A 23,358-nucleotide genomic window follows, 5' to 3' on the forward strand; every position below is an offset into this window, starting at 1 on the left:
ACAAATCAAAATTAATGTAGTAATTCAAAAACTTAATGAGCACTTTAGTAATTCAAATGAATATTTTAAATACATAAATAATCTCGGATTATATCTCATTTCAGCAACACAACAGCAAACTCTGATCATGAATGGAGTCCCACAAACTGATCCCAAACAGGAACAAATAATTTATAAAATCCTTATTTATAAGCATTTTTGCGTGACCTATGTCATTACAGAAACTGTAGTAATCCAACAGTGAAACCTAATCTAATTGTGAAGAAGCCTGGCCTTGAATTCAACTGCTATATTAACATTCTGTTTACAACTTCCATCAATGGCCAAAAGTTAAATGCACATTATACATGAAGACGATGTTAAATAGGAAAGAAGCCGGACCATACATGATGGCAATGTGGATAAAATAATGTAGCATGAACACAGAATGAATACCATATTTGATGTTGCAAATATATAAATGATTTGCGGCTAAATTTACAGGACAATATATAGATCTTGTAAACTATACAAACTATAGTTTACAATAATTTAACAAATACAGAGACAAACAAAGTTTGATTGTAATGAACAGATGTTGACTTGGCATATGAAATAACCATAATAGAGTCAACCCTTGGGAGTGATTAAAAGGACATAACTCTGAACTAGTGTGTTCGTTTGTAAGAATTAAATACAAAAGGATCATATTGTATATGTTTGCTTCTTGGTTACACCTTAAGTGTGATCCGAATGTTGCAATTGTCTTTAATGACTGATAAAGAACAGTACCTAAGAAATCTTAACTACCATTCCGAAAGTACAGATGCCTACACAAATATGAATGAATTGGGGCAAAAATTGGAAGTAGAAAAAATAATGAATTTTTATCTGACATTCTATTTAAACACTGCATAAAGAGTAAAACACAGCATCAAACAGATTATGTGAATCTTGTTGATAAATCAAAGTAATGATGAAAGATGACTTAAAACCAAAAATGTTAACATGGTGAAATCTTGTCAAGCTAATTATCCATGACCACAATCAGAGTGAAAGCAAGAAATACCAATCACCATAACACGTAACTACAAACAAACCAAACGGGGAGGAGGTCGAGGTCTGCATATCCGAGTTTAAATCCGTCTTCTTTGGTGGATGATAATTTCATTTGTTGGCTCTTATGATGCTTTGTCTGCCAGTGGAAAATGTAAGAAGTGTCACTTTTTACACTGAATTACTTTTTAATGTTTCTTTCTTTTTAAGAACATTTTGGGATATGTGCCTTTTACCAAGGAGGAGTAGCATAAGCACGAGCACGACTAGTAATGCCACTGAAAATAATCTCATAATAAAGCTTCCATCTTTTGTTACCGAATTCAAAATTTGCGCAAATAGTCAGTATATTATATACTACTAAAATTGAACAGTACCATATATTAAAATAAACCAATATCATATTTTACACAGCAGGAGTGCGCAACGTACACCTAATTATAATAGCTGACAATGAATGCTCGTGTAACAATGTTTACGTAGGCAAAGTCGTTAGTTCGTAGACAATTATAATACTTGTAAGAAAATGATTCCTGAAGGTTCATCAAATAATTTAAATGGAAGTAAATAACAAAAATACGCTGGTCCAGAAAGTAATGTATCGCCACATTTAAACAGTGCATCGCCTACCCCATCTCCTACCCGGACATAGATTAGTCAATGCTTGACAAAGGAACAAGATACAACAAAACTGGATTGAGTCTCCTAGGATTTATGAAAAGGTACATCAGATCAATATGTTTATCAAAAGCTAGGTAGGAGAAAATGTCATATGAGAATTTGTTCTTATCAGAAAGAATCGATACGCTCGAGACAGAAAATAAAATAATTAAGGAGGAAAATGCTGGAATAAATGTTTGGAATGCTTCGATGAAGAAGAGATCAGATAGCTTGTGATTAATAGACCCGGAAAATAAATATTGAACTGTACGGGATAGATGACTCAAACAAGGATAAACCGCTCAAAAGAGTACGAAAAAGGTCATATCTTTCGGAAGAAATAAACTAAACATCAGTATTGGATCACATTATATTACTATAACACACATATTTGATCAATATCAATATAGATCGATTATTTACTGATTAGACCCATGACGCATTGGGAGGGTACTATAGAAACTGTTGAAGAGATTCTCACTACTGTTAAGAAAACGCATCACCAAAACAACTTTGGAATACACGGAGAAAATCGGAAAAATAATGTCTGAAGGAAGTACATAGGTATATGATTGCAAGGTGCTCGCATAGTTGCTGAACAGTAGAAAATTGAGAATAATCACTACAACATATTTACTCACTTTGGGATCATGAAGTCCCAGAAATTATTTATTTAAAGATTCTTAGTTAAAGGTATATTTATTACTAATATGTAAAGTTATTAACACTTTCATTAAGCACTGCATCAACATTCTATGTTGCATTTCATGAAAGAGTAAAGGAGATAAAGAGAATTGTAAGTGAAGTGATACTACAAGTGGTAACTACTACTCTCTAACTTGGATGGATGGTGGATGGGATGTGGAGTTGGGATCTGAATGAAGACTTTAGCTGATCCGAATAGTGTTTAGGGTATATCACAATCACCTGTTTTTGGTGTTTAAACAATAGACATCTTAATTCTTTCTATAAGTAGAGTATATGAGGTATGTAACTGCATAATTATATAAATGCATGATTCGTTTCGCCAGACAATTAGTATTTTAAGTGGATGACTGACTAGAGTGATAGCCGTATGCTGAATATGGGCAGTGATATAACTTTATTTTCGTCCTCACTGAGTTGGTTTCGATAGGGTTTACTAGCCTACGTGTTCATTTCAGATATATAAATCTGTGCAAATAAGTTTCGTTCATCACATTAACACTTAATTACTTATTTTTAGACGTCTGTTTGTTATTTTGAGAAGATAGTTGATTTATATATTTTAAAGAAAGATTTATGCAAATAGTATTTAATGAGTTTGTTAATATGAAGCATATACAATGAAAAAGCTAAGTTTAAAATATTAATGACAACCACGAACATATCTTAGAATGACAATTTACTGCGCTATATGTTCTATCACTGCTGTACTAATTTGTGTAACTTCGAAGAAATTCATTATATTAACAAATTAAATAACGTAGGGTAAAGCTAAGTCGTTGCAAAAAATCACTAATCAATTTAAAATTTCGAATGATGTATAAAATCTCTGTGATATATTACTCCGTAGATAAAATAAGTAAAATAAAACTAGATGGCATGCTTGGAAGATTGGAGGTTCCTACATTGACTCATGATGAAGAAAAGAAAAATACTGGACGAATTAAGTGGTTTGGAAGTTTCAAAATGCATAAAAATCACGAGTAATAGTAAGCGTCCAGGAAGTAACGGATTCACTTTTGAATTCTTTAATTTATTAGCAGGATTTATAACAGGTTATGATAACTTGAACAAATCATGGATTTAAGCAAGGAATGTTAATGGATTATGCAAACACAGGATCCTTTTTAATTGGCAACCGTTGGATTAAGCCATATTTTGTTGGCCTTTCATACTCTGTTGAACTTTGTTTTATTATACCCGTGTTACAAACCTTTCTCGATCACCTTCTCCCTTTTTTATGTTCAGTGTCAAAACACCCTTCAAGCTAATTTTTGGAGAATATAGAGTAAGATTAATAAATTTATATTGATTGCTATGTCGATAATTCTATTCCTCATATTGTAGTAATAAAAGAACCAAATTCCATCTTAATATTTGTCATTATCTGTTTGAGCAAATAATTCTGATGGAATTGTCTCATACTTCAACAAACATTGTTTCATTTTGAAGTCTGGGATACCACTTTCTATCATTTCGGAGGTTTTTGTGAGTGTTGTACTTGCTTTAAAGTCACGTGGAAAAGCAAATGAATAAGGTTTATAATGCCTTGCTGGAATCGAAATGTCTAATGATATTAAGAGTAATACATTTTGCACCACAAACAGTTGTTAATATACATCCTGACATAGTTGTCCTTTGCGATTAAAACAAGTGAATAAATCATTCTTTAATTATATTTTTTTTAAAAAAACAACCTTTAGTCAGTAAGTAACAGTTTTTTGTTTATTTGTAATCCACTTAAATAAATTTAATATTAACGCTCTCGATCTTAAAGGTTCAGCACGCAAATGAAGAAAAATTGTAATATGCCTGATTTTATTTTTATTTGAATGGCGTTTTCATCTAATAACTATATTATAATTAATTTAATTCTTGAAACCATGATAGATCATACTTAAATCGATGCACTTAACAAATATCCTGAGTATATTAGCATCTCTGAAAACGTCCAGCAATCATTCTAGCACTTGGATTCATTAGTAATGGTTGTTTTTTGTGCAATTGAAATTATGACTTTTATTCACACCTAATTCAAAAACAAAAGATCCAATTGGCTTCGTACATAAAGCAGTATGCATACTTTCAGGGTTTTTTCCAAAATCCTTTATTACTACTGGTTTTCTAAAGCATAAAGAGCCAAACATTCAGTGATATAATCGATGTATTGGAAAGCTAAAGGCATTTTGAATTATATTAGTTTCACTTCTTAAAATATTTGCTGTGTTTAGTCTAGTTTTGATGCGTGTTTATGTTTGTATCGGTTTTAGTTATGCCAGTTTTACCACATAATCAGTCTTTAAAACTTTATTAATATTGCATACATCAGTCTCAGACGTAAACCTGTTCCAAATCATTTTCACATTTCTTCATTTGCTTCGTATTTTACATTGATTCGTTCATTCTGCACTGGATCCCGCCAATATTATAATTTCTCTATTCATATAATATTTTGTATCTGTTTGAGAGTGGTTAATCTCAGCAGGTAAAACATTGCACGTGACCTATTTGATAGTTTCGATTTTTGACTCGAATCTGCAAAAGATAAATCGCGAGTTGTTTACATAGCCTTCATCTTGCATTCTTACATATTTCCTTTGGATATTCTTTGTACTCGATCTATTTAATTATTGCTTCTAAATCATGTCTGCTTTGCGCACTCTGAGAGAATATTCTTGTTCCTAGTTAGTATTTATTCGGATTAGTCTTAGTACGCTACAAATATTAATTCGATTTTAAATTTCTTGATAGTTTCGTTGGAGTTCACTTTTAACGTTTCTCAGTAACTATTCACACAGTAATTGAAAATTGTTGACACATCATTCGGCAAAGCATCTATCAAACGATTTCTCTTTTATTTGTTCAGTACGTTGTAAATATGTGAGTTGTGTTTGTTCCGGTGTGCATTAATAATATATTCGTGGTCTCTATTTACATTCATTTCCCTCTTTCACTATTTTCATAAAGATTTCGAGGCCGTAAAAATCACCATAATTTTTAAACACTTGTTATTTCGTTTTTGCTTTGTGTTCTCTTCAAAGAGAACGATCTCCTATTACATCTAACCATCGTTACCATTGGTTAAATATTTTCTCGAACGATACTGTAGGCATACAGTTTATTGTGAAACATTTATAAAGCAAAAATTTTTAAAACTTAGAGGTTGTGACTCATTCAAAGGATAATGACATTATAGTTTTTGCTTTCAATTTATATTTTTTGCATTTTACGTTTCCAAAATGATTATTCTTTCTTACGCTTCTCGAGATTTTTCACCCGTTTCCTTTCGTCCCATTTATTGTTTTAATTGCTTAATATGATGTCTTACGGCATTGTTGGTTCTGTTTTTTGTTGGATTATTTGTATTGTTCTGTATTTATTGTTCTGGTTGATAATTAAAATTAACACCTGATGGTTAGTTTCATTCTCACTGGTCGGCCTGTTTATTGTTTTGTCGATACCGTTCACATTGCAAGTTGCAAATTAAAATCCGAATGACCAGCTACACTGGTGACTATTTATATAGCTCCTAATTTTGACGATGTTGTACCCAGAGTAACTGAATCAATTTCTATACCAGCCGCCACCCAAGCTAAGGCAGTGTATTCTACTTTGTGTATGTCACTAAAGCGATTGTATTGATTATCTTTAACTAAATCACTGGAAGTCTGGGTTTATTTTACTTTGTTCTGGAATGACAAGCCTTACTGATGGAGGCTAAAGGCAACGTATGATATAACTGTGGATTCTTTGATGAATTTCTAGTTTCTTTATTTACATGAGAAAGATATCATGTTTTGTGTCTTATTTACTGGTAACTTGTTTCTCTGATATTGTAAACATTGTAAGTTGTTCCGTCGTATTTTACCGTGTAATATTTCATGCAACTGTACTTTAGTTGATGCTGAACAATGTCTTTTGCCTTCCCTTTTGGAACAGAAACATAGTTGTCATTTGGACAATACGTAGGCATATAGTGCATCGAAAAAGACACGGTAAATGTTGCATATTCGGCAAAATCATTCTTCTCGGCATTTGCAAAGTTATAGCCTAGCGGTAAAGATTTACTTTTACAAAATATTTTTTGAGCAACAATTTTGTCAGTTATCGGGAATGTACTATAAGTCAAGCTAATGGAAATGGAATTGACATAAACAGATATTTAATAGTCATAATTGACAATGTGCCAAAAGTAGGATTTAACAGCTTTTTCAAAAGCATGATATAAGCTATGGTAACATATGAGTTGCATGACGCAATGAGTTGATAATACTGTTGTTTTAGTAGGCATTTGTTCCTTTTGTTTAAAAAAAATCAGCTTTGGTTGTTTTTCAGATTCATATGATTTCATCTAATTGCCCATCTTCAATTGGATCATTTGATTTTCTTGGAATAGCTATTACCTTGTTTTCATTTTCATATGTGTCTTGTTCAGCTTTTATCTCATTTTTAAGGAAACGATACACTCAACAGTACTTGCAAGTTTTCTTTCACTTTAAATAGCGAAACTTGTGAACTTGAATTCTTTAAAAAAATAAACAAGAACATAATGAATCATGGAATATTACGCACTTCACAGTGGAAAAGTTTTGATGTCTTGCCTGACTTATTTGCCCTGAAAGACAACACTACAAAATAAGCAGCATATCGTGGAGAGACAACTTTTGTAATACACATGATTAGCAAATACGAACGCAACAACCAAGCGGCAAATGCATTCATTTTGCTAAACATTTTCCGAATTTTTTATTTACTCCCGATATTTTGTTTTCTCTTTGAAAAGGATGTATAATCAAACCGGTATTCAATTCATATACAGGCTTCCCAACTTTAATTTAAAAAAGTCTATGAGGTATCTCATATATATTTAATGAAATGTAATTATCTGTCAATTAATTTGTAAATTGTTGAAAGTCTCGATTGGTAATAAAACATTTCGCATCATAAGTTAAAATATCTGACAATGATTTGGAATTGTAGCAGTAGTTGAGATGAGAAATGTTTCATATCCCTTGTTTATTTCTTCTCCAACTATTTTTGGGTAGATTGTTTTTACCAGGTATCTATTTGTATGTTCGTGGAAGCTCTGTTGCATTCCTATTACATATTCTTCATTTCATGTAGAATGGAGTTACTGATATTTTTCTAGTCGATAAGTCCAACAGCTTTTCCGATATTGTCCTTTCTCTTTTTATCAATGTTAAAATCAATGTTTTTGAGTTTAGTATTCATTGAATGATAGATAGTACGTGATGCTTGCAATAAAAGAGTAGAAACAACATTGCATGAAGGTATTGATAACATGATGATCTGGTTTTTGAATACAGCTGGACTCGGTATTGCATTCCCAAACAACCTTGATATTATACTTGTTTCGGAATTGGTCAGTTTGTATTGGCATTTGTAATCGGAAATGCAAACACAGTTTCCGGTAAAATTTGCAAAACTCGTGTAGAAATTTGGGATCGTTGTTCGCCGTATAATATAAAGGTTTGTAAATTATTTTAGAAGCTAGATTATAGCTGCTCATGCAAGTATTAATATCAACTTAAAATGATTTATATATTTATTTCATGGTGTTTATTTGTTTTTCTTAGGGGTGGGATTTTATGAAGATCCTAATTTGCCATGACCCAACGGAATGTTCAAAATAATATATATATTCCACTAGAAACATATTAAAACGTCAACCTATTTTCTGTTTCATTTTGTGTAAACTGTATCCAAATTGCAGGCTTAAAGTAAGTGTAGTTCTTGTACATTTCCAGGTTTTCACTCTTAGAAGCTTTCTCTAGAAGCATCGTTAATGTCATTTCCCTTCTCTTCCACTCTTTAACTCCAACATTAGTTGTAAAGGATATGTCTCAATACTAATATCTATTTGTTATCAACGGTTGTATATTTCATATGCGTGCATATCAACAATATGTGCTTGCAATGGATCATCCACGTGACAAATATGAACCTATTTGCCCGAACATAGTGTTCTCATTTAATTGTGGAAAGTGTAGGTAGATGGTTTTTACTCTACTTAATTTGTTTTTAAAATTGAGGAAGTCCGCTGTATGTAGTATGTATGCTTTTAAATATTGATCTTTGGCTAGCAATTGAAAAAATACATAAATATTCAGACACGACATTTGCCTGACACATTTCTTGATGGCGCTGTTAAAAAGCCAATAGGACATACGTTTAAAAAACAGTAATATTTTCACCAATTTGCAATGTTTCTACAGTTTTATAAAACATGTACATGATTCAGGTTATGTCAAATCTGTCCATTACCATATCTGGATCTGAAAGAGCTGCTTCAGGTAAAGTCACCTAATGATGTATTAAATATTTCTGTAAAAAAGAATATGTCTCGGATTTTTACGAATCTTTTTACATTGACCCATTAAAGTCCATGAGATCTTCAAGTTAAACTTGTCTTTTTACACTGGCCCATTAAAGTCCACGAGATCTTCAAGTTAAACTTATCTTTTTACATTGACCCATTAAAGTCCATGAGATCTTCAAGTTAAACTTGTCTTTTTACATTGACCCATTAAAGTCCACGAGATCTTCAAGTTAAACTTGTCTTTTTACATTGATCCATTCAAGTCCATGAGATCTTCAAGTTAAACTTGTCTTTTTACATTGATCCATTCAAGTCCATGAGATCTTCAAGTTAAACTTATCTTTTTACATATACCCATTAAAGTCCATGAGGTCTTCAAGTTAAACTTGTATTTTTACATTGACCCATTAAAGTCCATGAGATCTTCAAGTTAAACTTATCATTTTACATTGACCCATTAAAGTCCATGAGATCTTCAAGTTAAACTTGTCTTTTTACATTGATCCATTCAAGTCCATGAGATCTTCAAGTTAAACTTGTCGTTTTACATTGACCCATTACAGTCCATGAGATCTACAAGTTCAACTGTAAATTTACCCATATATAAATTTGTGTGTTTAATCCACATCAGATAGTTAATTTATTCCTTCCTCGTGCTGCACTGCGCTGGTTTAACCTTCTTATCTTATTTATCTTATTTATACACAATAACAACAATAATAGCGTGGGACTGGGCCAGTCAATTTTGAGGTCGCTGGGGTTTATAAACCAAGAGTGAAGAACTATCTGAAGAGGAGGTACAAGCTATTGAAATAAATTAATACTCAGAGGCTACTAAACGAAACACAAAATGGAGCATTGGCATTTTCAATAGTAAATTTGTTGTTTGTTTGTTCTTTTTTGTTATTGTTGCTTATTTTATGTCGTGTGGGTGTTGGTGGCATGGTGTGAATGACACCATTTTCACAAAAATAAAAACAAAACTTTATGAAACCATTATTCAAACACCGATTAATGATTTTAACTTGTAAAACTACAAGAAGAAGATAATCAGATTAATTGCATGAAATATCTTTGATGGATAGATCTTGAACGTATATAATAACATAGTGCATACTTTGTTGACATGACAATGTTATGACGTTATTTCCACCAATGCGTATCCACATCACTGAAAAATGTATATAACAATCCATAAGGTAATTGATTTTCTAAGTTAACTTATTTTGGCTGTTTAGTCATTCATTTCAATGAAAAAGAAATTGCATAACATTTTGCATTGTTATTCTTCTTCTCAAGAAATAATTTTTCTGTATAAATTTGAAAGACTTCAAATGTTGAAGGAAATAATTACAAATGTCACCATATTACATACATAAATCCCAACCATAACCATTCAAGATATGTACAAATTGCTGGAAATGTTGTCTTTATGGTATTTCAAAATGATCTTGCAAAGCGTAAGAACTGTATTGCTATGAATATATTTATATTTACTTACACCTTGGTGCATTCAAATTATTGGACACAAACTTGGCTTCAACATAATCAGGTCAGACAAGCTGAGTGGCCACTTAAAAAGGTTCTACGCTGGAGCTCAACTCAGTATTTTTTTTATCATCCAGGGTCACAGAAACGCCAGCTAATCAGGCGCAAGAATATCACCAGAATTCATTGAAATATGTTCGTGCAGCCATAAACAGATACTTGAAGGACATTGTTAAAGAAATTGGCATTGTCAAAGACAGAGAATTCAAAAATTCTAATTCAATGTTAAATGCAAAACTGAAATTGAATTTAAAATCAGGTATTTCAAGGCTAACCCAGCACTACCAAGTAATTTCACTGGAAGAATTAGGAAAAATCAATGCGTATCTTAAAAAATTTGACACTGTTGCCTTTCGATTCAGAATATGGTATCTGCTGGATATCCATTTTGTGACCAGAGTATAGAATTTCACCATCGACTGACCCCCAACTTCCTTAAAGTTTGAAAATGATGAATCTGACATGGAGTACATTACTTTAAATCATGAAGCAGTTGATGAGCAGCTTGAAGAAACATCAGACAAAATAATGTATGCAACTGGCACAAACACTTGTCCAGTGAAATCTATGAAAAGATTTCCTTCCGAATTGTGACAAGCCTCAAAGGTCTTATTTACACAGTAAAGAATCACTAAGATCTCCCGAATTTACTGACAAATGGTATACTTGTGAACCGGTCAAGCCAAAGCGATTCTACTCATCCATGCCAGACATCTGCAGCAATGCAGGAGTACAACGCTATACTGGTCATTCACTCCGTGCAACAGCAATTCAAGCTATGAGTGATGGGTTTGCAACAAGAAATATTTTGTTTCTGAAAGACCACAAACGTGAGTAGTCTCTAAAAGCTTACACGTCGAAGATCTAGCACTGAATAATTGTTGTTGTTGTTGTTGTTGTTGTTGTAGGGTTTAACGCCATTTTTCAGCACACGATAGACTATACATGGCGGCCAGTATTAATGGTGGAGGAAGAACCCGGGAAAACCCCGGAAAGAACCACCCTGGCAAGCTTTCTCACATGCCTACATTGGCTGAATCCGAGACTCGAACTCAATGCAGACAGAGGTGAGATGGCAGTGATCCGTAACGGAGAGCGCTTTAGACCGCTCGGTCACTCGGGGCCCCAGCACTGAATAAAACAACTCATTAGTTCAGGTTTGGAAAATATGGCTGATGATGGTCAAGCTTTGTCTGCATCAGACCCTAACACCATCCCCCGTTTCACTTCAGACCAAAGTCAGCAACCATTGATAAACTCTCCAATCCAAAGTTAAAACACTCTAATCGCACAGTCCTTCCAGTGCTCCAACGCTCAACTATGCAACCAAACAAAACATATGGCCGGTTTTGCGAGCAACTTACCTTTAACAACTGCCCATTCAATTTCACATTGGAATCATATCACTGAAGGGGTCTTGTTAAGTATTAACGGTGTTAAAAATGATATAAAAAATTATTCCTGTAAAAATTATTATTTAATTATTACCTTTATTTTGGTAAGGGATAATATCATCTTGTTCATATTTTCATGTTGTTCATTCATAAAATCCATAATGATTTAAGGTTTGTTTGGACATTTCATTTAGCACACTCGTTCTAGCCGTATCAGCTGCTATTAAGGTCGTGAATTTGAGCATATTAGGTGTCGGATTGGCAACATTTTCAGATAGCCATATTGCATTTTAGATAAGTATTATTCACATTAATGACCAACTAACGATAAAAGAATACTTTAGTGAAAACCCCATGTTGATATAATCCTTTATTCAAAACAGCGATAATAATAGTTTAAGACTGCTGTTGAGCGGAACCATTTTCATTCAGGGCCAGCTAAACATATTCTGATAACAATGCTATTTCGACATGACGTTTTGTTCAGGATGATATAGCAATAACAACATTTTCAAGAAGGATGACGTGGCAGTTATACTGGATGTCCGAACAGAACCATTTCACTTAGAATCAACAAGAAATCATAAGAAGTCTTTTTGTGAAAACTCCATGTTGATATGAACATACACTGAGGACGAGTAGCGATGACAATGTCTGCAATGTGTCAGCTGTGCCGAACATACTGGATGTGTTAGGGGCGCCATTTTCATTTAGAGCCAGCAAGACCTTGTTTATAAAGTCGCACGGCATTCCTTCAAGTAGTTGAGGAGAGGAAGCGCTAAAATCTTGTGCTTACGGACGTCGGAAATGAGGTCGTCCCCAAACGATCTTCTCGCAAGAATGCTTTCTTCAATAGCACATTTATGTTTACTCGACTTGTTGTTCTAAACAATTACTTCTTTCTAGAATTCTCACATGTATACTTCTACTTTTCCAGCTTGATTTTCATATGCACACTTTATTATTCCCAGTGACTCTTGATTACTCCATTCGCTTACCTCAACTCACCATTTCACACTTGCTCGAGATCTCCCACTCGCTTAAATTTACCCTTTCTCAGTCTTAATTAGTCAAACACCCTCTCATTTACTCCGATTCGTCTTTGTCTGCTTCCTCTCAGTTACTATGGGTGGCAGGGGACAGTTTCGTAAATTGGCTACGGTCAGTATTATTAAAGTAATGGCTGTGGTGTGACTTGATCATCTATTATTGTTTAATAATGAAAGATATGGATATAGTTGTTAATTAGGTGTTCAGGCTTGTGTTGGTCTTGATATTGGTGTGAGGCATGTACACCTCCCATAGTTACTTTAAAGTATGTAGATAGTGAAATACCAGTAGTCGGTTGGGAAGAAGAGCTAGCCACAGATAGCAGTAAACACGTGGGCTCAGAGCAAGTAGAGTATCTCAAAAAACGGCTTGGATGGCAACTATTTTGTATTTCAGCAACCTGTTTAGTACACAGTGGTTTTCAGAATTTTCCCCTAGCAAAAGGGCTTGTGTCTGCACTGTGAAAGTGACCTTAGGAGGTGACAAATGCAGGTATGAATTTGGAATAGGGTATATAAACTTATGTTGCTATGAACTGCTATTGACTTCCTTGGTCAAGTGAATAATATTCTTTATGCTCTCTTTTAATATATTCACAAATATGGACCTTTTGGACATCACTTGTGTATTTTATTTTTTTATATTTTTTATAATAGGCAGGTGAATGCGGCATTAAATTAGTGCATAAAAACTGTTCCTTGCACTCATAGCTAACTTTCCATTATGTGCATTCTCTTTGAATTTCGCCCGTTCTAACTCCATTTCACCAACGTGATCTCAACTTTTGCGTCGACCACTGCTTCTTTTTGTCAGGTACATTTTACTTTGGCTTTGGGCGATTCACCTATCGTACTTTTCCAAGACAATATCTTTGCCATTTCTAGGATCTTGACATCATCAAATGAGCAGCCGTAGTGCGATTTAATGTAGTTCAAATACGGTCATAGCAATACACTATCGAATGTGTTATTTTAGTTAAATGATGAAATTACCAACGACTTCTTTCATATGTGAGTCTGTGTGTGTGTGTGTGTGTGTGTGTGTGTGTGTGTGTGTGTGTAAGAGAGAGAGAGAGAGAGAGAAAGAAAGAAAGAAAGAAAGAACGAAAGAAGTTAGAAAGAAAGAAAGATGGATGGATGGACGGACGGACGGACGGGCAGACATACAGACAGACAGACAAACAGATAGATAGATAGATAGATAGATAGGAGAGAGAGAACATTACCATTATATGAGCTGAGGTTACCATCTCTTCCAAACATCTTTGTAATTTCAAGTTCTTGTATCCAGTATGCTTCAGTTTCGCTTGCATTTAAGAATCTGTGACTACGTACGATCTGTTGGCTTGCCAAAGTCATGTTTATTTTGTTACAGGCATCTAAGCTATCCAACCATCTGTACGACTCATTCGTTATTGTAAATGAGCTGAACCCTGAAACCGGAGATTATTCTGATTTTATCCAAAATTCAACAAACAATAAAATAAAAAAATAAAATAAAATCAAAGTAAAAATTTTATAATTAGAAAACATTCATATTCCTCCATAACGATTGTGTTACATGTCCAAATAAGCATGAGCTCAAGGAAGCGAGTTATTCCGAAATTAAGAAAAGAAGGAGACAAAGAGAACATAAAGGACATAAGTAGGCAATATAAAAGGTGCCTACCTGTATTTATGAACCTGTTTTCGAAATGTTATTTACACGACTGAACTGGCCCACCGGGATTCATGGAGATTGTTGGCAGTTCCCGTGTCGGGGTGGGTGCGGTGTATTTTTTTCTTCACTTACATAACGGGGGTTAAGGAAGGGGACGGAATAAAATCATTTTGTCAATTATTTATCAGCGATGTCCCTCTGTCTTACGTATGCATGTCCATACATAATGCAATTTCGTTGTCTAGCTAAAGGTAGATTAATGTCTAAGCAATGTCACATTTTGTTTTGTAAATTAGGGATCACTTATATAACTGTGCCTGATGTTTGTGAGGTGGTATGCGAATACACAGAACTGAACTGTTTGGAGATGAGAGAAAATAATTATCCAAACAGAGGGGTATGCAGTTCAACGGTATAAAACACTATGTAGGAAATCAAGCAAGCAAGCTGTCAAGTAATTGATCAAGCAGACAGGAAATAATATTCCAGAAAGTTAAATATCGATAAACGAAGAAACCTAAGTCTGTACGTAGGTTGACTAGTTGATGTACGTGGTAATAGGTTATCTGAATAGGATAAATCAGTAAAAAGAAATGTTCGCTTCAACTCTTGGCAAAAAGATACTCTTCAATACTGGAGAACAGTTTCAGTTATCTGGTAGATAGTGCTATAAAGATTTTATCGTCCTATACATTATGTATTAATTATTGTGTTATCTTGTTTGACAAAGTCGACCAATGCTGTTATCGCGCTCTCTGACCAATAGCTTAATTGAGAAGTAAAACAGAAGGAAAACATGACCAATGTTTGCGTGCATTCTATTTGCAATACTATCTATTTATCAACCGAATCAAACGACCTCTGTTTAAATTACACATTTTTTAAATAATGCTATTACGTCCAGTTGTATATATTAAGCCGTGCAGCAATATTAAGGTATTTAAAATTGACTATAAATTGTAAAGTTTATATGTCATAAACCTAAATGCTGAATTTGGAATTCTTTATTTTATTTAATCATATTTGAATTGGGCCAATACCCAAATGACACATATAATTTTAGTTTATTTGCCAGGAGACTTGATACACTGCAAATTTTCTAACAAAAAGTAAGATCTATCTCTCTCTATATATATATAGTTATCTATCTAGCTATCTATCTATCTATCATAATTCAAATATTTTTACATATGGAAGTTACTTCTACTCTCTCTCTATTATATATATATATATATATATATATATATATATATATATATATATATATATATATATATATATATATATATATGTATGTATGTATGTATGTATGTATGTATGTATAATCCGTCAAAATAATTATATTTTGAGTTGAGGTGATATTGGGCTTTCTGAAAATAAGAAAGAAAACTACTACTTTGAAAATAAAATGGCATTTATCTTTTTTGTCAGTACTCCACGTTAACTTAACGAGGAGGTATACGAGTCTTCTGAGACACAAGTGCACCCCACTCCACCCCGATCGTCTTTATAACATCTCAGGAAAAGCCGTGACTCAGTGATAAACGTGCTTGTCGATTTCGACCCTCAGACCAGTCTACGTCCGCTGCCGTGGCGTGCTCTTGGACAAGGGACTTTAATCCAAATCATCTATGTCAATTAATGTACAGTAAAACATCTAACCAAACTTTTAAAATATCAGATGACTAAGTATCATTTTTTTTATCAACAGTATCTGCTGGTCTTTCTGAAACAACTAGGGAAAGAAAGAAATGTGAAATATAGAAGTATAGAAGTAGATCTCCGATGAAGTTGAGTTTTATTTTTTAAATTTTTGAACAGCACTCAGAGAGAGAGAGAGAGAGAGAGAGAGAGAAACAGACAGACAAACAAACGGGGGGGGGGGGGTCTCGATAATATATATTATCAATTTCAGTGGATTCATGTGTATGTCAAAATGTATGGAAGATAAAATTACACGTATAACGACGGATCATGCTATAATACTAAGAATAGGAATCATACTGTTAAAGTAACGTAATTTCTTACAGTCGTTAAAACTCTTGACAGTAAACTATTCTTATGAAACGTGGGAACTAGTCTTCGACAATTACTTTGTTTTTCTATATGCCTTAGTTACATCCATAGACATAGTGCACATTTTAAACACCGTGTGCACTTATTTTTATTGATCGGAGTCTTACGTAGTAAAATATAAATTGGTTATTGTAGGTGGGTATGAGAATATGACAAAACGATGTGAACAACTGAACGATAATGTGTCTTTTGTGCAGAAAAATGGGAAAAATAGACAGACAAGCAAATATACAGTAATTAGTTACGGTTAGAGTAACGTTAAGTCATCAAGTGGAAAAAGATCATTATCTTAAGATCACTTTTAGCACATTATTGCCCTTATCAGGATATTGACGGTTAAGTGCCATTATCAAGGATACACCAAACCAGCCAACTTCGGTTTGTCCTATCGGGAACAGAAGCCGCAACCATTGGACTACGCCTCTGACATTTTAATAAACGTATTCGTGGATGTGTTTATTATGGTCAAGACCAGACCGCAGAGGCGTGGGAATGGATTTTGGTAGGCGGTGAAAATGGTGTTCTCGGCCAGTATAAAAAGATAATGAACATGAAACAACCGGAACGTTTTCTAAAGTAAGTTTTCTTCACAATTAGATGGTTAACGTTATCCCAGCAAACGATTAAAATGCAGCGCCTTGTGGAGGTCTCGCCTCTTGGCCTCCACTAGGGTTTCCATCCTATTGACCCATTGCCTTCTTGATTAGGCAGCCCACCGTTCAAAAGATATTTCTGCATCCTACCATGAGGGTGGATTGGAGGCACGTGCAAAGAAATATTTGCTTGTCTGTTTGCTATTTCATAGTATTCCACAAATGTTTTAAAATACGGTAATCAAGTGATTCAGATTTATTTGTGTACGCTTTCAGACTCTGTATATCTATCTATATCTATCTATCTATCTATCTATCTATCTATCTATCTATCTATCTATCTATCTATCTATCTATCTATCTATCTGTCTGTCTGTATGTATGTATGTATGTCTGTGTGTGTGTGTGTGTGTGAGGGAGAGAGAGAGAGAGAAGAATGTTGTTACTTGAGAAAGCGGATGTACCGCGGATATTTTAGAGAGAACTGTCTACTTATTAAGAACTTGTGACTGATAACATTAGCAGATTGCACTCGCTCAAGGAAGTGCATCAGTTTCTAAGTTTCCTAATTTACGAGCGCATGTTATGAATCACCTATCTGCGTAAATATGCTAACGTTTCAAACGTGTGATTATAAGGTCAAAAGGAAAATACATAGTTGCCCCCCACCCCACAACTGTCTAAGCTATAGAATAATCTCCCCACCAACACACAGCATCGTTAAGTACACAAGTGCTTCGAGTACGTAGAATAGTTCGATTGTTGAACAGTCATAAAATATATGCAGTTCGTGTGCTAAGAACACGCGACACTCTGGGAAAGTGTAAAAATTAAACTCGACGACAAGGATGTACTCGAAAGAGTGTTAACTAAACATACCATGCAGAGTGATGTGTTTTTCCGTCATTGTATTGGCAATTTGCGTACAGTGCGTTGTGGTTATTTTCGTAGAATGCTTGCTGGATACAAAGCCACATTGTTTGCAAGAGAGGAAGAATCTACGCATATTTATCTTTGTTAATTGTTATTGGTAATACAAACTGGTAAAACGGGTTGGTGGGTATAGTAAGTCAGATATCACGTATTGTACGTACTGAGTTTAAAGTTCTGTAATATTAACTTTAAAAAAAAAATCTACATTTGAATGTTCAGGTGCAATCTGTTTTGCGGAAAATAGATTTTTAATGAGCTAAAATAGACAATATTATATGCGTGCAATATATCATGGTATTGAGATAGTATTGAGCTTTTGTATTGTTGTTATCTTGTTGTATGAAGACTAATCATAATGCAAGGAGCGTTGCCTTTAACATTGGACCTTGCGTGAAACGCACGTGGCAAACATCACGATGCCAACCAATGGGAACTGTCATATCGGTCTTCTTCAAGTCAACCCGGTCCCATGATTGACAGTAATATTATACACATACCTGATGGATATCAAACTTTCCATACTGAAAGCACAGTTATGATCGGTTCCGATAATAGCAAAGATAATTGCAAAACATTCCTGAAATACGAACTACAAAATTGACTTATTTGCTTCCTTACATTTTACTTTCGTTCATTACATCTTTCACAGCATGTACTTCTGTAATTATCAATCCGCCAAAGTTTATATCGCCGGGTATCATTAGTTTATTTTTGTACCTAACAATCATCAAATGATAATGAAAAATACTTGCCATTATCTACTTATTCTAAATGCATATTATATGTATGCATAAATAGGATGTATACTGAAATCGACTGCAGCTATGAAAACGATTCTAACTGTGATATTCTGTTATGGTGAAAATATTTGAAGAATAATTTCGTTGTACATTTTGTCGGAGTCAGCGTGACATGTAACCATAAAGACTGATATATTGGCTGGGCTCGCAATAGCCTGACAGCTTGTAACAATTAACCTTTCGTGTTTGGAAGCGTGAGAGGATTTGATTAGGACTCGCTCGGTTAACGGTTAGAGATATATCTGGAGTAGTGTTAACACAAGGTCAATAGCGGTAAATGACAAAAGTTGAGACAAATAAGGAAATGTTAGGAAGTTGTGGGCCATTTTTGAAACAGGAGTCATAAGATAATATTTTCCAGAATAGCTGGTAATATAGGTAAACTAGAGATGATTATTCTGACTTCGATGGGAGTGATGATAGATTTGGAAAATAAAAAAACTACTTTCATTGGTTAAGCTAAGCGAGTATGTCTTCCCAGACGGAATTCAGGCTTCTAAGAAATTTCCCTCTCAAAATGAATCAGTCTAAAGTTCTGAGGCAAGTCAGAATTTAGCTCTGGTAAATATAAGCATTTCTCCTAATATTGTCTAAAAACTCATGTTGAAAAACGAGGAACAACAAAGGACTAATCACATGATTAGTCTCAGTTGCATACATTATTTATAAATTGATTTATTTGTAATTATCTGTTTGTTCATTTTGAATTTATACATCAATTTTCCGTGCGTTCGGAAGTTAATTGCTGGCATGCATTTGTCTCATATGTTATATGACACGTGTATTATAAAAATGAGCTCGGATTAAGTTGTTTTGTAAGCCATATAATATATCTATCATAAATCTGAGAACATATGGAAAATGAACATATTGGATAAATGCTAACGTTATTTAAAGTGGCTGACCTAACATAGAGTTACGTTGTTACATTGTTAGAGTTGATCCCAATATGCGGCACTGGGTTTATGTGGGAAATCTTATGTTAAAAATTATCCATAGGTTTAATCACAGGTGCTCGACGCGAGCTTGATGTTAAGAAGAAAAAAAATAATCTAAAGGAAAAAAATCATACAGAGTGACAAAAATACCTTAACTTCCGTGCTCCTATGATAATTAGTATAACCTTTTGAGCCAATCATATTTCGGCGTTGACGTTAGTGCCGCCTATTTTGAAAATAGAGATGCATGTATACGATGTGTTGTGCAGTGAAGAAGGCAATGTATAATTCTTGCATGGAACAGGATTCCTAATGTTCAATCGAGTTAATGGTAAGTAAAAAAGCATACTTTTGCATCTACCGCTGTTCTGTAATTCAAGAAGGGATGTAACAAGGAGTTGAAAACATTGTCCATATCGCTCTGGGGCCCTGAGTGGCCGAGTGGTCTAAAGCGCTCACCGTTGTGGATCACTGCCATCTCACCTCTGTCTGCGTGGTTTCGAGTCCAAGTCTCGGCTAGCGTGGGTACGTGGGAAAGCCTGCCAGTAGCTTCTCGTGGGTCGATGGTTCTTCCCTGGGTTTTCCAGGGTTCTTCCTCCACCAATTATACTGGCCGCCATGTATAGCCAATCTTGTGCTGGAAAATGGCGTTAAACCCTACAACAACAACAACCATATCGCTCTTGTCACCGGTTTTCAGATGAGCACGGAAGTGTCCACAATAATAAGCTTCGCGAAAATCACACGTTAATGATGGCTTGATGGATAGAAAAAATATCTCAGAAGTAAAACAAGCCATATAGTATGGTCGTGTGCCTTTAAAGACGGAAATAGCAGAAGGAATTCGAGGGTCATGGGTGGAGCCAAGTATTTGGAAGTTCCGTACCTTCTCTCTTATATATTATGATAGAGAGGGTCCTATGTCCGAATGGGTCATCGGGGTAATCTAAGGTATTTTTTGTCACTCTGTATGATTTTTTTCCCTTAGATTATTGTTTTTTTGTTTTTTTTAACATCAAGCTTGCGTCGAGCACCTGTGGGTTTAATATGTAGGAGTCACCCTGGGTTTAACGCCATTTTTTCAGCCCAAGACAGGCTATATAGTGGACAGTATAAGTGGCGAAGGAAGAATCCGGGAAAACTTCGGGAAGAACCACCTACAAACGGTATGCTACCGGCAAGCTTTCTCGTGTACCCACGTTGGCCGATCCTGATATTCGAACCAACGCAGAGGTGAGAAAGCAGTGATCCGTAAGGCTGAGCGCTTTAGACCACACGACCACTCGGGGCCCCCTCTACGTATGTACCGAGAATCCTATGTTAAATTGATTAGTTATATACCGTTTCCGTGTTGAAAACTTAATGGGTATTTACGAGAAATGCAATGCTAACTTTTCTTTCTTGATTAGAATCCAACACCCCAACCATTCAGTGGTTGTTGTTGTTGTTGTTGTAGGTTTTAATGCCATTTTCAGCACATGATAGGCTATACATGGCGGCCAATATGACTGGTGGAGGAAGAACCCTGGCAAATCCCGGGAAGAACCACCGATCCACGAGAAGCTACTGGTAGGCTTTCTCACGTACCCACGTTAGCCGAGCATGAGACTCGACACCACGCAGACAGAGGTGAGATGGCAGTGATCCGAAACGGTGATCTCACCATTGAGTGGTAATGGCGGGAGTGTTAATAAACGCAATATACCTCACACAAATGTTTTATACTATCACATAAACACAGAAGATAGGAATTTTTATAGCCTACAAACCGTAATTTGCTTTTTTGATCGTGACCTTCCACTCAATTAGAAAAGTGTAATTTTTAAAAATATTAATAAAATGAATATTAACAAAATATAAAATAGTAATAAAATGATTAATTGAAACAATTTTATATCCTTACTATCTTATATTTATGTTTTTTGAAAGAACACAACCGTGTTTGTATACGCACTATACCTACATACCACGATACTATCATAACAAATATAGGGGTAAGGGCTTTGAATGTTTAAATGTGGAGTCTTCGCTATACATAAACTTACACGAACGTAAACTATCGTCAATAAGTTTGAGCAGTACCCTCTTCTTATAGATTTGGGTGGCCCTGAAAGGGGTCGTTGGAGTTGGTAACCAAAGAAGACGGTTACCACATACCAAAGCTCTTCACTTTCAACCCCAGTGGTGTAACCATTAAGGAGGAAGAGTGGTGGCAGAAACCAACCAGTTCCTTTTCAGGTACCCATATCTCAAGAAAAGGGAGATATTACTCAAAATCATTACCAATATTTGTACGTGCGTATGTCTGTCTGTGTTTACAACTTAAACTTAAAACCCCTTTCCTTTCTCTTTTGTGTATGATAATATGTTTGTACATGGTATATTGTGCCTATAAACACTCCTACCCTTGCCTGAGTGTGTGATTGTATACTATATTTGTGTCAGGGAACTGTGCATCTATAAACCCTTCAACCCTTTTCATTGGATCGTGTGTGTGTGCGTGCGTGCGTGTGTATTTAGAAAGCTGTGCTAATTAATAGCGGGGTGTTTTGGAAGCAAACAAAATTGCTAGCATTTTTTTCCTCTTATATAACCATACCTTTCTCAACAAGGAAACAACATATTACTAAACATTTTAACACAGGATTTCTAGTACGTACACAGAGTGCATCCGCACATTTAAATCTTACAGACGATTTTAAGACTGGAGTTCTAGTAAGTACAATGATTGCCCCCCCCCCCTTTAAACCTACGGCACAATGTCAATTTCACAATGTACCCAATGTGTCGCATATTACTACTAACACATTTCTAACGCTTATGTTGTATTTACTGTTTCTGATCAAAACATTTTTTCGCACTGGTTGGCATCCAGAAACACCAAATACACACATTGGGCGCGTGTCTGCATGGAACACTCAGAACTAATTGTAATATTAGGTTAAGCACCATTTTTCAGCACTTGATAGGACATTACATTTTGTGGAGGAAGAACCCAGGGAACATCCTGAGAATAACGTACGACCCACGAGAAGCTACTGGCAAGATTTTTCTCATACCCACGTTTGTCGAGCCATGACTCGAACATGTATGGACCAGACATGAGATTTGGGTGATCTGTAAAGGCAAGCGCCTTAAAGAACTCGGCCACCTGAGGCCCCGAATCAATTCAGAAGACACATAAGAAAAGATAAGCACAGGCACTCCTCGGTGTCCCGAAGATATTGGCGATGTTGGTCACTGTCTTCGACACAGTTAGCCTTTCTCTCATTATCTTGACTAGTTGTACTCACTGCAACTTCATAATATCGATTATTGTAGGAAGATAGTGGCCCATATCATGTCTGAATTTTTCACGGGACTAAATACTATACGAATAATTGAAATATGTTTTAGTACAAACACAACGAGATGACTACAAAAATGATCTGCATTAATTGTGTACCATTGATGTGTCGTCTTGTAAGAGATACCCAACATCTGATCACTCTCAGTAGAAAAGCTAACACGGCATACCAATCTAAGGTAATAGTAGACAGCATATAATCTGTTACCTGAACCTATATTAATTAAATAACATTCCATTTTACCACATACTGATCTCGTCACGTTAACATGCATTAAATT

At 34.9% G+C, this 23,358-nt stretch overlaps 1 protein-coding gene across 4 annotated transcripts in view; it reads right to left on the reverse strand.

Annotated features, from left to right (window-relative positions):
• LOC149772585 (uncharacterized) overlaps nt 1-23,358 on the reverse strand; it is a 69,028-nt gene that overhangs the window by 30,391 nt on the left and 15,279 nt on the right. For all 4 annotated transcript variants that reach the window (XM_089947614.1, XM_089947615.1, XM_089947612.1 and 1 more), the window contains exon 2: nt 13,958-14,164. In XM_089947614.1, coding sequence (XP_089803740.1) covers nt 13,958-14,164 — 207 coding nt within the window. The remainder of the gene's footprint in view (nt 1-13,957; nt 14,165-23,358) is intronic.

Source organism: Sinohyriopsis cumingii, unplaced genomic scaffold, assembly GCF_028554795.1.
Source record: "Sinohyriopsis cumingii isolate HCF-2022 unplaced genomic scaffold, ASM2855479v2 utg001387l, whole genome shotgun sequence".
NCBI lineage: Eukaryota > Metazoa > Mollusca > Bivalvia > Unionida > Unionidae > Sinohyriopsis > Sinohyriopsis cumingii.